Source organism: Peromyscus maniculatus, chromosome 6 (genome assembly GCF_049852395.1).
Source record: "Peromyscus maniculatus bairdii isolate BWxNUB_F1_BW_parent chromosome 6, HU_Pman_BW_mat_3.1, whole genome shotgun sequence".
NCBI lineage: Eukaryota > Metazoa > Chordata > Mammalia > Rodentia > Cricetidae > Peromyscus > Peromyscus maniculatus.
This window is the reverse complement of record NC_134857.1, coordinates 106,411,614-106,428,854: the sequence shown is the minus strand read 5'-3', so window position 1 is coordinate 106,428,854 and position 17,241 is coordinate 106,411,614. Positions and strand designations below refer to the sequence as shown.

Genomic DNA, 17,241 nt, shown 5'->3' with positions numbered 1-17,241 from the left:
CCGTGGAAGAAGAAATGATGAAAAGCTGAGAAGCTGGGGAAAGCTAAGGGAAAAGTCATCCAAGATATCTACTTTGCCGTGGTAAGTGGCACACACTACACCATGCACCTACAGGAGGATCTGGAAATACAAATTAGCCAGAGGGACATTCACCCATATCTTGTGATGCTCTTAACAACAACAACAACAAAATCAGCATGCAGTTCAAGGAAGGAAAGTGCTATATAGGAATGATGGCTTGGACATGAACTAGAAAAATCAAACATAGCAGGATAAAAATCATCTCTGAGAGGACAGAACTATCTATGCCGTAGAATAGGGTTAACAAAGATAAATAATAAATGTCAGCATTTCCCCAAATAGAAAATCCAGGTATCTGACCAAGATGACTGAAGAGCACATACAGTGGACTGAATGCTCAAGTCCCCTCAAAAAATTTGTTTGAACGTCTAACCTCTCTGTGATGCTTTGTGGAAGTGGAAGGTAGCTGGATCATGAGGGTGGAGTCCTCGGGAAAAGAATGAGTGCCCTTTAGAGGTAGGTCAAAGCACTAGCTGAAGAATAAGAGTAAGAAGTTGGCAATGTGGAATTTTGAGAAGAGTCCTCACTAGAAGCACCATGCTGCCTTCCTTTCTCATCTTAGTCTCTCAGCCTCCAGAACTATGAGCCCTACATGCGTGCTGTTCACACAATGCTCTGCGCTGCGTCCTTACAGCAGCCTGGATGCCACCCCGCCGCAGCCTTTGCTGTGTTGTGTACCAATCCTAAAATCCGATGCCCGATAGGAGACTCTGGCTGGCTCAGACATGGTGTGCATCGGAATCATGTGGCAAGCTTGGAAAACGCAAGATCCTGAGATTTACCTGACAGACCCTTTCTATCACAGTTTTTTTTTTTTAAAGGAAAGCATTATATTTAAAAACCGAACATTGCGTAGTAAATGAACTAGATGCATGGTTTTCAAGGGCGCAGTTCAGTGGTGTCAAGTAGAAGAGCAGCTTTCTAGGGCTTTGTGAATTAGACTGCTTCAGATACTTCACCTGAACAGAATCACGCAGGGGTTGACTTTTTATGTTGTTCTTTTATTTTACTAATGCAATTCCCTTGGCATTCATCTGTATGCGCCTGTGAGAATATTTTCTTTCTTTTTAAGGTTACATACTATATTATTGTGTATGACCTTGTGCTTCATTGATAGACTTCTCAATAGACATCATCACCCTCTTGTGAAGATGTAATGCTGCTAAGAACACAGGCAGACACCGTTTCTTCAGGACTCTATTTTCAAGTCTTTTGAATGTACACCCAGGAGTGGGACTGCAGGATCATAGAACCTCCGAGAGTTCTATCCAATACTTCCAGGGCATGTCCCAGAAAGCTGAAGTATTGATAAGACTTCAAGTCATACTGAAGCATAATATGGTTCACAATTTGAAAGGCACCAAATTTGGGAAGTTACATGTACTTAATTAAGAGAGGTTTAAGAAAACATCGTGTGTTCTGAGCCGGAGGGCACTGGTAAAGATTCTACTTGAGACCAAGGCCCCCTGGGTGGTGACTGCAGAAGATGGTGATAAACAGCTGGGTAGCCAACCTCTCCAGTGGTGGCCCAGGGTCAGGCAGCTACTGAACTACAGAACTAACAGTAGCCTGACAGCAGCAGCATACTGTCAACTGGGCTGGGATTTCAGACTAACAAAGCGCCTAGTGTTGACTTACTCCAAATAAAGCATGGCAAGGCTCTGTCCCTGGAGTTATGTGGCTGCAGAAACACTGTTCACCATGCAAGAGAAGGAGAAACGCCGGGCGGTGGTGGTGCACGCCTTTGATCCCAGCACTTGGGAGGCAAAGCCAGGCGGATCTCTGTGAGTTCGAGGCCAGCCTGGGCTACCAAGTGAGTTCCAGGAAAGACGCAAAGCCATACAGAGACACCAAGAAACCCTGTCTCGAAAAACCAAAAAAAAAAAAAAAAAAAAAAAAAAGAGAGAGAGAGAGAGAGAGAGAGAGAGAGAGAGAGAGAGAGAGAGAGAGAGAGAGAGAGAGAGAAGGAGAAACATATTCCATAATAGTCCAAAGGTTTGGCTAAAGTCATGGTACATTCTGTGACGGTCAGTGATATACTGTTACTCATGACCATTCAGAGTGACATCTAATAAGACAGATAAAGTTGTAAGAAGCATAAATATATTCTGGGAGGTCAGTCTCTGTTTACTGGTTTGCCCCTCTTCCCTCTCTCCTTTATTTTTAAGGAACTTTTCTAGAAGGAGGTCTATTAAAAGCCAGCAATTCAGTGATATCTATAAACATTTGCTCATCCCAGTAGGGAATTACAGAAGCCACTCTATATACAAGGAAACCATTAAAACCAATTTACTATTGGTAATGGCAGAACATAGGGTTATATTCTAACTTCCTTCATGTCTATTATTTACATTTCACTAATGGACTGGTTGCTTTCAAAGACCAGGTATCAGTCAGGCCATACTCTGAGATCTTAAAAGAAAGATAATAGTGGTGTTTGAGAATTCCCAAGTGCAGATAAGTGCACATTTCTAATATTGTACAGCCATCCTTTAGTCCCTATGCCCACATTGTGTCAATAGCTAGTATGACAAAGACCCTGTTATAGCAAATGCTTATCCCTTAGTTCACATAAAATAATAGCTTAGTCTCTGGAATTGCTTTTTTTTTTAATTGACTAGCATTATTTCTTACCACACAATGCAGTATCTATTTTTGAAAAGAAAGAATTGGCAAGAGAGAAAGAGCTGATGAATAAACATTTACCCTCCAGTTAAGCTATAAGCTGAAAAAAAAGATAAGCAAGGAGAAAATAGCATTTTATAACTAAAGTAAATTTAATATGCCTTCATGTCACCTGAGTGAGAGGGCAATAAAATGGTGAAGCAGTGATTTGAAACCAGGAACAATGACCGAGAAATGTAGTAATAATAATAATAATAATAATAATAATAATAATAATAATAACAATAATAAATAATAATAATAATAAATAATAATAATAATAATACTTATGCTATGCACAGTGGTGGTCATTTCCCTAAATATGTGTCATGAAAGTATCTAATTGAATTTCTAGACTAATTTCCAACTAAAGGTTGTCCATCGTCTCTGAAGAAAACGGGAGTTGACTACAGATCCATGCTTGAACTGGAGCATTGCTTTTTGCAAAGGGATCCTGCTGTTTGCAAAACACCAGGTGAAGAAAGCAAAGGACAGCACAGAGCAGAGCAGAAGGGGACTCTGGGCACAGAAAATTAGACTTTGACACCTGTGAGATGACAAAGAGAGAAGAGAGGAGAAAAAGAAGGGGAGGAGAGGAGAGACACACAGAAATGGATATCCAGAAAATCATGAGGGCGTTATCATATTCAATCGATTATCATAATTGTTTGTAATGTTGAATTAACTACTACAATTTGTTTTTAAAATAAGGCTACATAAGTTATCTAGAAAGTTCATCCAAAAACAAAAAACAAAAGAAAAACCCAAAATAACTCCCTAGGAACAACATTACTAGTAACTAACACACACTAAGTGTGTCTTCTCACATCCTCTTGGCAGTATGTTGTCTCCATTTTTAAGAGGTGGCTGAGACAAAGAGACCAAACAGTTTATACCATCTTACAGCAAAGCAAACTGAGGAGATGGGAGTCTTCTTTTAACCATGGCACATGATACCAAATGGACAAAAGGGAAGAACAAAAAGGGAGAGATTAGAGGAAAACCAGGATGGAAGAATGCCATGGCAAGCTGGAGATGAGTGTCTACTGAAACGGGAAAAAATGCTTGATACACCTGTGCCAGTCACTGGCTGTTTTTCCTCTACATCACCCACCCCTCCTTCTCTGGGCACATAAGATAAAGGAAAGCAGGATAGAAGCATCTCTTCCCTTCTGTTTTATCTATATTCTGTGCTTTGGGTCAGAGTCCTGTTTAACTCCTCATAGGCAAGTTAATCATTCAAGGACTATCTATCTAAAAACCTGTAACACTCAACCCAGCTGTTCCTCATCAAGGTCAAAGACACACGAGTAAGAGTCATTGTCATAAACCTCCAGATACCTTGGATTTCAGTTACAGCAAAGTCCAGTAGGACAGACCACCCCTAAAGCGAGGCAATTACATGTGAAGGTCAGGCTGCCTCCTGGAGCAGTTCATGAGAACCAGCTTGCTCCCCTAAGAATAAGAGTTCTGCAACCACTGCTGAACCAGGACCGAGACAGTAAACAAGACACACTTTGACCAAGGGTTCTCAATCGTGCATGCATCTCGCTCCCTGCTGCTGTTCTGCTGTTTAAACTGAAGTTCATGCCAACACCCCAAGTAGACCTGGGGTCACAGACCATCTTTACTCACATTTGATTAAATCTGCTTTCTCTGCTTTTCTGTCTAGTAGTCTCTAACTAGCATTTAGAGTGGGTGGCCAAGTCTAGCTTTTTAGAACTTAGGAGTTCTAGCCGGGCGTTGGTGGCGCACGCCTTTAATCCCAGCACTCGGGAGGCAGAGGCAGGCGGATCTTTGTGAGTTCGAGGCCAGCCTGGGCTACCAAGTGAGTTCCAGGAAAGGCGCAAAGCTACACAGAGAAACCCTGTCTCGAAAAACCAAAAAAAAAAAAAAAAAGAACTTAGGAGTTCTAAAACTTCTAGGGAACTGGGACACTGGCCCTAATACTTCAGTAACTCTCCTTTTGTTCTGGACCAGTAACTGACTACACAGTCCCCATGGAGTTTAAGATCCGAGTATCATGTTCCATCTACACAACCCTGTACTTCACAAAAATTGACTCTATTATATTTTAAAATATTTCAAGAATATGACTATACTCCATAAGACCTGTCATTGTCAGTCGGCCTGAGTCTTGATCCAATCTGCTGCCTGAAGGCTCATCAGCAGAAACAGATCTGGGCTCAGAGCTAATTTAGTATAAGGGAAATATCTGAGCTATTGACCTTGTTAGAATTCAGACTGGGACACGAACGGTTTGCACTAGCTCTCGCTCATAGGCACTCTGGAGTTCACTTTAGAAAACAGCTTTAGGAAGGCAGGGGAATAGAGTGCTTGGGATCTATCTAAGACCTTAGCCTTTGACTAAGTGTCACTTCTAAATCTTAAGAATGATGATGGCTGTTTTCATTTCACACTGCTTTATACACTATAAAATATCTTCCCTTAATATGTGCCTTGTCTGACCTCCCACAGCTCTGTGAGGGTATAATATTCTTATTTTACATGGAAAAGGAAAACAAAAAGCTCAGATATTAGAGCCAGTGCAAACCAAAGACTGGCAGATAGGCATGACAAAAATCCAGCTCCTCATAGCTGCCTTTTGGGGCACGGAGGGAACTCGGAACACACAGGATTCCATCAGTTTGCATTCATATCAAGTTGTTGTTAGTGATATAAAGCTGACAAGGAATGGAGTATGGGATAGTTTGCCATTCCAACATAGATACTTCTATTAAACTAAAACTGAACCTAAGAAGTTATTCCCAGAACCTGTAAATCAATTTTTAATCAACATCTTCTGGGTTTGCCGGCAAACACAGCACTGAAACATGCCTTCAGCCCCCCACCATAGACAAACTGCAGCAGTTCACATCTGCTTTTAGACAGTAGGAAGGAGACTATGGAACACAGAACACTAGGTTTTGTTGAGAGTCTTGGTAGAAAACATTTCAGAATGACTGACAGCATTCCCTTATTTCAGTCTTCCATCTATTTGAAGAATATGTCAACACATAGAGATTTTATTGTTAGAAATGATGCTGTGGTTCTCCCCAGTGTGTGCTGGGTCTGCCCAGGATTTTTTTTTTTTTTTTTTTGGTTTTTCGAGACAGGGTTTCTCTGCGTAGCTTTGCGCCTTTCCTGGAGCTCACTTGGTAGCCCAGGCTGGCCTCGAACTCACAGAGATCCGCCTGGCTCTGCCTCCCGAGTGCTGGGATTAAAGGCGTGCGCCACCACCGCCCGGCGATTTTTTTATTTATTTATTTATTTTTTTTAATTAGAGTTGGCATATTGGGGCTGGAATCAGACTTCATTCTCTCACTGTTTTCAAGATTTACTCTTGTAATTCTTGCCAAGCAAATCCTAGGCAGATAGTTTCTGTTAGAAGGACTGGTTGGCTCAGGAGAGCAAGCGTGTAACATTATAAGGCTCTCTATATCTTTGTTCTCAGAGTTCCGAGATAAAGCACTGGTGTCACCAGAGAAGTTTTAGTCTGCCCACTCCAGACCTAACCAAAAACACGGAGCTCTGTTCTTTACCCACTTCTCCACAAACCTTTCAGTAGACTAAAGTTTGAGATGTTCTGAGTTCAAGTCTAACAACACTGCTTGCTACAGAGCATTTGTGCCTTCTCCTAACTTACAGGCTAAAGTCCTTGGTGCTACTGTGATGAAGTTAATAGTGAAGCCTTTGGTAGAGAAAAGGCCTCATGACTCAGATTCATGCTCTTACAAGAAAGACTCTTTTACCATGTGTGGCTTCAAAAAGAAAATGGGTATCTATGAATCCAGAAGTACACCCTCACTAGACAGCAGAACTATAGGTACCATGACCAGAGGCTATCCAGCTTCATTACAAATACTTTTTAGTTGTTTAAGCCATTCAGCCTCTGGTGTTTTATTACTGCATCCCAAACTGACTGAGACACTGCTCTATTACAAAATTTGCCTTGAAAATGTAATTTCTTACCACATGCCCACATATCCACTGGTTTTCCATAAGGATCTTTACGCAGGACTTCTGGAGAGAGATAACCAGGTGTGCCGGCAAAACCTAGGGAAAACAGATGCTCATGAGTCATGGTTGTAGTGATGACATTAGAAGGAAATGGCCAACTAAGAAAAAAATGCTTTAGGGGGCTTCTTTAACTGAAGATGAGGTCTGTCTATCCAACCTTGTAGATTATTTGAAAACACACACACACACACACACACACACACACACACACACACATTGGAGGTGTGGAGGTCAATCTACTATGATATTTTGACACAGGGCTACTTTTGTTCCGATGTTTTAACATCACTTATAAGGAAGTTCAAGCTAAAGCTATAAAGAAATAATTAGAAAACTGAGGGCAGATTAGTTATTTGCAAAAGATGATCCCTAAACGCCTCTGACAATCAGTCACCTACAAAAGAGGGGGACAGAACACCTACATTCTAAGGACAAATCCAAAGCAAACTTTCAGAAAGTATTTTTTAGAACAGATATCCTTTGGGTACAGGGCCATGAGAGTGGATAGGGCTACCAGTAACTGAAAGACTCATTCTGAGAAGAAATAAGCCCAGAAAAATATCAGTTCAATGTGTACTAATAAATAACCAGGGCGTATTCATAACTGGCAACTGAAAGGAGTCTTAGGGACACTTGGATGAATCACCACTGAACACCGACCAAAGAGACCTCCGACTTGAGAAGACACAGTGAAGGGGTGATGGCAAAGGAAGCCTTGGATTATATAAAGCAGAGTAGAATTCGATAAGGAATGCTTAAGCAACAATAACATCTGTTACCAGACTCCAGTGGAAATATTTTCTACTCCTGAAAATGAGTTTTTCAAGTAAAGAACACTTTAAAAAATAACAAAGGTAACCATTTTCATTTGAAAGCATTCTTTTAAAAGGCAACAACTGGAAAAATGGAAAGTCTCTCTAAAAGAACACACAATGAGATGTTCCTCCAACCATAAACTAATGCCAAGTCACAGTCTTTATTTAACAGGAGGCAAAGTATCCAAGAAATGAATTATTCCTCATTTCTGCAAAGAAATTATACTTACTACATTAAAAAAGAAATATAAGAGAGAAGATATTGGCTGAGTTACTTCTTCAGCAAAATTAAATATAAGCCAAACGATTTTAATTCACCCCATATCCCTGGTCTCTTTAAATATTGGACAAAACTATGAGAATTAACATCCTATGTGGCACATTTGATAAAAATGTAAAAAAATAAAATATCCACATACATCCTATTTCTCCTAAGGAACTGGATGCAAAAGAAATAATACTCTACAGTGACTTCATGAATACAGCATGTTGGAGCTTGTAAATAAGGTCTTCTTCATCAGGGGATTTAACTCCTAAGAATGTAAGATTGTTATGATATATGCTATCAAGGTTAATAAGAACTTGTTCTCTCCAGAGATAAATGGGTTTTACTTCAAAGAACTAATAGGGGTATCAAAATAGATAAAGGAAGAAACAGAAATATGAACTGCTGGAAATATATCTATTAGAAAATCTTCTCATTAAAAAAATCACTTAATATTTAAAATGAGAGACATAATAGCAACTAAGTAAAGTAATTCTTCCACAATGCAAGATCCTGGTAGACCCTCTGTTGCCGTAGCAACAATAAGACATTAAAAGCATATTGCAGATATCTTTTGTATCCAGTTCCTTAGGATAAATGAGATGTATGTGGATATTTTATTTTTTACAGTTTTATCAAATGTTCTACATAGGGTGTTAATTCTCATAGTTTAGGCCAATATTTAAAGACACCAGGTTGGGCTGGAGAGATGGCTCAGTGGTTAAGAGCACCGACTGCTCTCCCAGAGGTCCTGAGTTCAATTCCCAGCAACCACATGGTGGCTCACAAACACCTGTAATGAGATCTAGTGCCCTCTTCTGGTCTGCAGGGACATATGCAGACAGAACACTGTATACATGATAAATAAATAAATCTAAAAAAAAAAAAAGAAAAAAGAAAGAAAGAAAAGCTAAAGACACGAGGTTATAGGGTGAAAAGTGAATAAAAGGAACAAAGTATGTAGAATTAAAATAAGAATTAAAATAAAATAAAATAGTTTTATGTTTTACATTATGTACTAGTATGTGTGTGCCAAAAACAACCTCAAGTGTAGTTGCTCAGGTACCACCCAACTTGTTCGCTGACACAGGGTCTCTCAATGGTCTGGAGCTTGCCAAGCAGGCTAGGGTGACCAGCCATTGAGTCCTAGGGATCTACTGTCTGTCTCTTTTTCCCTAGTGTGGGGCTTGTGTGTGTGTGTGTGTGTGTGTGTGTGTGTGTGTGTGTGTGTGTGTGTGTTATAAACATCTACCATCTCTAGATTAAGTTCTTAAAATACTATTTATTATTACTGTGAAGAGAGTGTGCATACATCCACAACACATGTGTGAAGGTCACATTGTATATTGAAAACCTCCTATTAACTCTTAGAACAGAATCCATTTTACCACAAACTTTCTTAAAAAGGTGTACATGAACTTGTTTTGTCAATATTTTTCTCTTATTTTCTGATTATAGACCCATTTAACATCAAGTTCAATGTCTTACAATTAGTGTAGATGCTGCTAGATGACCATTGCTACCACGCTGTGGCTAGAAAGTGGCGTTAGGAACCAGGAGAACCAGGAGTTCTGGGCTGGGAGAGCACAGTTATATTAAGGAGAGTAGCCCTACTCACCAAACCACGCCTGCTGGTCGCCTTGAACTTCTATGGCTAAGCCGAAGTCTGCCAGTTTCACAGCTGCTCCTTTGGATTTGCTAGCTAAAAGCAAATTCTCAGGCTTTATTTAGAAAGAAAGAGGAGAGAGAGAGAGAGAGAGAGAGAGAGAGAGAGAGAGAGAGAGAGAGAGAGAGAGAGAGAGAGACTAAAGTGAGAATCTATTTTAAGTGACTACTTAAAATGACCAACATTTGTACAAGATTAAACAGGGAGGGAGTGGTTGGGAAACAAACTCATGCACTGTTGTCTCTCCTGGAGATTTCCATTCCTAAATCCCAGGGAAGGGAGGGTTAGAAAACTATAGAAAACTGCAACCATGGGTGCAGGCTTCAGGCAGATGCATTGGGCACTGCAGAGGCAACGGGGAAGGATGCAGTTAGTCGAGTTGCTGGCTTCACCTGCTCGCATGCCTCCAAGGACCACTCAAGGTGCACACTTGGCCACTGACACGGACTTAGAAGCCTAACAGAGCACAGACATTTTTAGCAGGAGAAAATCTGGCAAAATGATAACCAGAGTTGGACCAACCTACAGACATTTGGCAAATGAAACTGCAAATTAAATCCCACTTGATTTTTAAGAGTTTGGACTCAAACACAGTGATTTTGATTCCTCAATGTTTCCAAACAATTTCTGCACAAATTTTAGAGACTTACTCTGAATTATGTATTAAAATGGCTGTCTTTAAGGATCTGTTTATTCTTAAAGGCAGAAAGAGTATACTGTTTGCCAAATGTTATAGTTAGCTTTAAACAAAAATTTATAAGCCACTTTTTACTGTGTAATTTACATTCTTTTAAAGTGTGACTAAAATATTACGCAGATACTTATTCTCCCACCTAAAATACCATGAGAAAGACACATTTTTCTTTGGTATTGATCCTTCCTCAAGGACTGACAAAGCAGTCTTGGAATGAGGCTGTGTCTACACCATTGTTTCCCAACCACACTGGAATTTTGAAAACAAGCATTGAGACAGAGCCTTCAATTTTCCTGGATATCCTCATGGAGATACTAAGAAACAGATTGGGGATATGGTTAGGAAAAGAGTGTTGAGTATTATGTACAGTGAAGCCTAGCCCACCCAGACATCTGGATTGGCATACACATGGGAAAATGGTCCAAGGTCTTCTTGCTTTGGATAAGAACCCATGAATTTGGAACTTATGTCTCCACCAAAACAGTTGGGAAACAATAGCCCTTCCAAGTACCAAAACTGTTCTCTGAAAATTTGAAAACGTTATCAGCCAGATGATTTTGTTTATGTGTTGACAAATAAGAAATTTCATCGTTTTCATCAATTTGAGTACTCTCTCTTTGTTAGATTTGTCAGTTTTGTGGGTTGTTTTGGACTTGAGTAAACACAGCCTAAACCAGTATTTATAAATCAAGGCAGCCATGCAAAACAGCAAAACCCACAAGCAGAGCTTAGGAGAAATTAGGTTAAATCCATGAGAAATTAGAGAGTGAGCAAGCAAGTTTCAGTTAAATACCAGACTTCTTCAGGCGGTTGCTGCTCACTGCCATCAGATCCACTACTATCATGACCACTGGAAATGTGAAGGGACCTTGGGAGCTTTTCGGGGCTGAAGTATGGTTTTGAACTACCTCAACATCAAAGACATTTAATTTGGAGTTTGAGATTAACATGTTTCAAGAATATGAAAGCACTTAGGTTTATGTAACTTATATTATGACTTACTGTTTGAAACTGGAACCCTGGATATTCATCAGTGTGCTAATACATTTAATCGGGCTAAGTTACTCACTTTTGACATTATAATTTCACAACTAAAATTTATGGTCAACTAACTACCTATACATTTTCTAATTAAATCAATATAATTTTCTACTACTTGTTTATGGAATAAGTAACTTAGACCAATCACACTGAACTGTACGCAACAGCTGATTTTCCTTCTTTGGAACTTTCACATTCCAAAAGACTGAGATTTCAGAAATGCCTGCTAATATACATCCAATCTAATTTGCCAACCACAGACTCATTCAAGGAAAGAGCTCCAATCACTTTAAGTCTAATGGTACAGAAGTCACTTGAGCAAATGCAAGTGTCATTAGTGAGTAAACTCTTTTAAAATTTAATGTGCTTTTACTCTTACTACTACACTGAAAAGCTTCTAGGCAGGCCTCTATGCACAATGCCCCAAAAAACCAAGTCTCTGACTGGGGCAGTATTCATAGCTAGAGATGACCTAGAAGGCCTCACTCTAGGACCTGTGAGTTATCCAAGAATATAGGAATATATTTGTATGTGACTTTCACCTGAAATCCATAAGACTGTTCAGCAGCAGCTATGTACAGGAGAAAGCAGGCCTATTTCCAAGGGATGGGATTCATTTTAAAACTGAAATCACCGAGATGGCTTTGCATTATGTATATCATTTAGGAAAAGCTAGCATAGAGAATATGGAATGGAAGCTAAAAAGTTAGAACAGTTTTTGATTTTAATAAAGGAATCTGCTTTTTAATATTTCACTTGAAAATTGCTTTAAGTGGCTTTAATAAAAACCTTTAATATATCATATGTATTTTACTTCCATAGAGTTTCTTTCTACTTTTTAGAAAGGCCAGCTAGAATAATTTTTCTATCATGGTCTGTGGGAGTGCAGAAGGCTGACTCACTAATAATTTCTAAAGACACTTTTAGTGGGAACTGGCATATTTGTTTTGGGTTTTCTTGAATCACTCTTAACATTTAATTTGAAACTATATTGTAATATAAAAGCCATTGCTGAGAGTTCAAACTCTGAATGCTTAAGAAAGGAATACATATGTTACCAGGTTACACCGAGGCAGAACAATTAGAATGTCAGTGAGTGCATGGCTGCCTCCTTAGGAAAGATTTCCATCACATTCCAGTTGTTACTAGCTCATTGTTTTGACTTCCTAGGATGAACGTGACAGGCAGGATCAAAAGCAGAGACCTTCCAACACACCTGCCCATGAACACTGACTCAGCAACATGAGGGAATTGGGCATAATGATGATTTAGAAAAAAAATGTGAATTCAAGATTCATGTCCTCTCACTCCAATGCTGCAGACTTGGGCAACCCATGAACCCCTGTCATTGACTGATCACTTCCTTCATCTCTCAGTTGGTATTATGAGGCTACTGAATTGTATCTCATGACAATATCTAGTGGATGTGCAACATAAGAACACCATATTTTGTAGGGACAATATACACACTGGTGATCAGGTACTACATTCCCCATGGCTGGCCATTTCAATGTGCAGAACAATTTCAATCTGTAATGCATGTTTAAAATTGAAGAAATGTTCATATGAATCCCTATGTTAGCATGTATACTTTGCCATGATCTCTACATGCTTACAAAATGACCACTTTTTAGGTTGGTTTTTAAATAGAGTCTCCTTACATTCTCATACATAGGTTCCTTCCCCACCCCATTGCTTCCTAATGGTGCAGAATTTTCCACGACATCTGGTCTCAGTGTCAACAACCATTTATAGCATATCAGCTGCAATGAGCAGCAACTGTGTACAAGTTTTGTTTTGTGTTTCCATATGGATATGAAAGCAATAGCTTTCAGGAGGATGGAAAGACTTATTAAAATTATTCAAATACCTTAAAGTACTTAAGTAAGTTGTGGAACCACCTTTAGAACTAATGGAGACTTGGAAGAGAGAATAAATCTCAAGCCTCTCAGTCTATGAAGGTAGAGATGCCCAAAAAGAAGAGTCTGAGACTTGGTGCTAGATATCTTAATTGCTTCACACTTTGGAGCACAAAAATGTGTGTGTGTTGGGAGGGTGGGTAATATGTATGCATGCACCTGTGCACGAAGAGGCCAATATGAAGTATTTTGCTCTATCATGCCCCACTTTACTTTTTGAGACAGGGTCTTTCATTGAACGTGGAATTTAGTGAGCGGCTAGGCTGGCTGGCCAGTGAGCTCCTGGGATCCTGCTATCTATGCCTCCTGGAGCTGGGACCACAGGGGTTTGGTACCAGGCTTTTATATGAGTGTTAGGGATCCAGAATCAGTTCCTCATGCATAGGCAGCAAGCACTTTACCTACTGAGAAATCTCTTCAGCCCCATAATTATTCTTTTATAGATTTGGTACTTGTAGTGGTTTGAATGAGAATGGCTTCCATAGGCTCATAGATTTGAATACCAGGGAGTGGCACTACTTGAAAGCATTAGAAGGTGTGGCCTTGTTGACAGAGTGTGTCAATGGAGGTGGGCTTTGAGGTCTCAAAAAGCCTATTCCAAGCCCAGAGCCTCTCTGTTCTTGTTGCCTATTGATCTCAATGTATAACTCTCAGCTACTTCTCTGGCACTGTGTCTGCCTACATGCAGCCATGCTCCCCTCTATGACGATAAAGAACTAAACCTCTAAACTGTAAGCAAGTCCCAACTAAATGCTTTCTTTTTATGAATTGCTGTAGTCATGCTGTCATTTCACAGCAATAGAACACAGACTAAGATAGTATTGATATTCCATTCTGATGTTATTATAAAAATGGTTTATTTTCATAAGGGAGTCTATTTGTTAGGTATTTTGAAGTAATCAAAAATAATTGCCACCTACATCTAAATAAAATAATGGAAAACTTAGGAAACATAAGACATGATCTTAATCTTAAGTCTTTAATTAGCACTGTCATTATTAAGGAGTTAATCTGGAGAAGGCAATGATCACATGAACATTGGTCACAGGGTTTATCTGGCATGTATATGATCATTGCCTTTATAATAACATTCAATCATTAGAAACATACATGTCAAATAAGTGACTTACTTTTGACATTTTTATTTTTATTATAAAAATATCAAATGATTTTATTGTGAAATATTGATTGTCGAATTTCCCTAGATATTATTTGTAATGAATTTTAAAAGGTATTTTAAAATTCCTTTCCTTTATTTTAAGATCTCAATACTCTAAAGAGAAGTTAACTATTCTCTGCTTTGATATGTTTTCAGTCACCCTTTCTTTTGCCAGAGAAGGTATGAGCAAAGCTCCCAGAAATCAACTAAATGGAATTTTGCCGAGGCTGAAAAGCTTGAATGCCATCTACACTTGTTTCATTTGTGCACTGGCACAGATGGTTTTAACTTTCATTTAAATTTTTTTTACAGGAGTGAATTCCAAGTTTCATGTATTGAGAACAGAGGGCTTCCAGCTGATGCATGCACTTGAGTTTTCAATCAGGATGCCATACTTCTGATATCATATACAGGCAGGCAGATTCACTGGAACTATTCTGCTTCCCATTCCTGTCTCTTGGTTTTACTTCTATACTCTAAGTAAACCTTGCTGAGTTGACTGAACGAAGCAGAGTGAACTTTCATGACTACCCGGCAGTCACTGCTTTTCTATGACCTCACACACCCTAGACACACAAAAAATGACAGAATGACCCCTTAATGTATTAGATTTTCACATACATTCATTTTTAGATAGCTAGACAAATGCTATGTGGAAATGGTTGTCCTTTAAGCTTTTATCTAAAGACAGTTCTGAGAAAAACAGAATACTCGATTTTCTAACTATTCCAAATTTAGAATTCACAATATGATCTATCTACTATCACAGCTAACAAAGATTTACTGAATGCTTTGAGTTACCTCTGCTCTCTAGAAACTAATTTCTTTCTAATACAATCATAAATATCTATAAGGTAGTTATAAATATCTCCAGAATTAAAGTTATCTATCTATCTATCTATCTATCTATCTATCTATCTATCTATCCATCTGTCCATTTATCCTTCTATCCATCTGTTTACCTACTTACATGATGATTCTTCTATTACATGCTACTAAAAAAAAGTGGCCAATAGAAGAGCAGCGTCCTCTGCTGAGGGATACACAGAGGTTCCTTTTGTGGCTAATACCTTCAGTTGTTCCCTGAAGCTTCCTACTTATCCAACAACACTATAATCATTACTGCTAGAACTTCTAATCCTACCTAGATATGAATCAATGGTCCCATTACTGGGGACATAAATACTGGTGTTCACGTGTCCACTGAAAATAGCCTGGTGGTGACTGATTTCCTCCCTCAATCTTTGAACCATCTCCTGTTTCTTTTCCTCAGTTTGCCTGCTGTGCCTTAGTCTTGGTTCTGGATGCCAATAAATTTGTATCTTATAGATTCCAGAGGTTGGCAGTTAATTAAATATTCAAAATAGTGAGCGTTGTTGTTTTAAGATATAACTATCCTATCTTATGGATAATCTGTTATGATTGCTCTTACAAGTGTGTGTTTATATACATTTATTCTTTTGTTTGCATTTTATCTGTTCCTGAATTGAAGAAATATGTTGCAAGCATGTTAGGGTCCTTTGCTAGGCACTGCGGTGTCACATAGGTGTTGGACTACCTTAAAGTGTACAACAGCCACAAGTATCTTTGATAATGATAATAAACACAGCACTGTCTATGTTTTTCCTCAAAGTGATTTAGATGAACTAAACCACATGCATTCAGTATCTGAATAATTCGATGTGAACTAACATAAAAATCAGGATAAAGAAATAAAGACAGGGGGTGTAGGAACCATGAGGAAAACTTGGTTTAAAGCCTGGTGATGAATGCCTTTACACTTGATTACATTGGTAAACATGGTACTTCCAGTAGCGTATTCATCACATAGAATGTATTCATTTGGTAAAAAAGGCACAAAACAAAGTCAGGGGTTTAACACACTTACATGTACATACGATGCCTTTATTGCACAAGTTTTTAACTCTATTAGCATGACAGGAAGTGGTCTACTGACAAGCACTGGGAAGCAGAATCTGTAGGAGTCTATCCAAGTCATCAATTCGACAAAACTAGGTCATCAGCAATTATAGAAATTACAGAAAGTGCTCTCAAAAGTGTATCTCCATCTTCTCTGAATATCAGAGAGGCACAATGGAGAAGCCAGGGCACAAAGTGCACTATTTCTTTTGGTGATAAGCCTTGCTAGAAAGCACTTGCCCGGATTTTTGATCACCGAGTTTAGATCTTATATCAGAAAACTGTTTCTTTCACGGCCAATGTCCTAGACCCACTGCCACCTTTGATTCAAGTTCCAGTGTTTGAAGGTCTTGGCTGAGTCTGGAGATATAACAGCAAATCCCTATCTTGATCCCATAAAACATACCATACAATTGAGGGAAGAGAATTCCTACTTTTCTATGTTTGGCTTTAGAATATACATTTGCTCACATAAATGCAGTAAAGTATTCCAAGTGGGTCTCAGAGATCTGATAAAACAGCACACATAGTGTGTATATCCACATACGTCCAGTGGAAAAAAGTAAGGTCCCGTGGGTCTTGACAGCTAACATGAAGGGGTTCTGACTGCTCCCTTGGCCATTAATGAATTTTTGACACGATTGCCTAAGATAGGATTCTTTCAAAGGAACATATTTTTTTCTTTTTCCTGATACATATATGTGGTAAGTGTTAGAAATGTGCAATATTATATCCTGACTCTTTCAAAGAAAATACCCTGTACCATAGCTTAGTTTTTCATAGTTAAAATTCTCAGAATCAACTGAAGTTGACAAAGAGTCCAGAAAACAAAGTCAATGTTTTGGTACAAATCCTACCTTTGAACATTTAGTGAAATTCATAGTTTCTTATAGACCCAGAAGTGTGTGTATGAGAATGTCCAGGTGCTTCTGCTGAACACTACATTGCCTCTGTAGTGAAGCCTGGAAATGCTGGGATTGACAACAAAGACTTGAAA

At 38.9% G+C, this 17,241-nt stretch overlaps 1 protein-coding gene across 14 annotated transcripts in view; it reads right to left on the bottom strand.

Annotated features, from left to right (window-relative positions):
• The window catches only part of Camk2d (calcium/calmodulin dependent protein kinase II delta), a 257,681-nt gene that overhangs the window by 60,407 nt on the left and 180,033 nt on the right, over positions 1-17,241 (bottom strand). For all 14 annotated transcript variants that reach the window (XM_006970402.4, XM_015993241.3, XM_015993259.3 and 11 more), the window contains exons 7-8: positions 9,464-9,566; positions 6,718-6,801 (exon numbers count right to left, since the gene is read on the bottom strand). In XM_006970402.4, the coding sequence (XP_006970464.1) occupies positions 6,718-6,801; positions 9,464-9,566 (187 nt within the window). The remainder of the gene's footprint in view (positions 1-6,717; positions 6,802-9,463; positions 9,567-17,241) is intronic.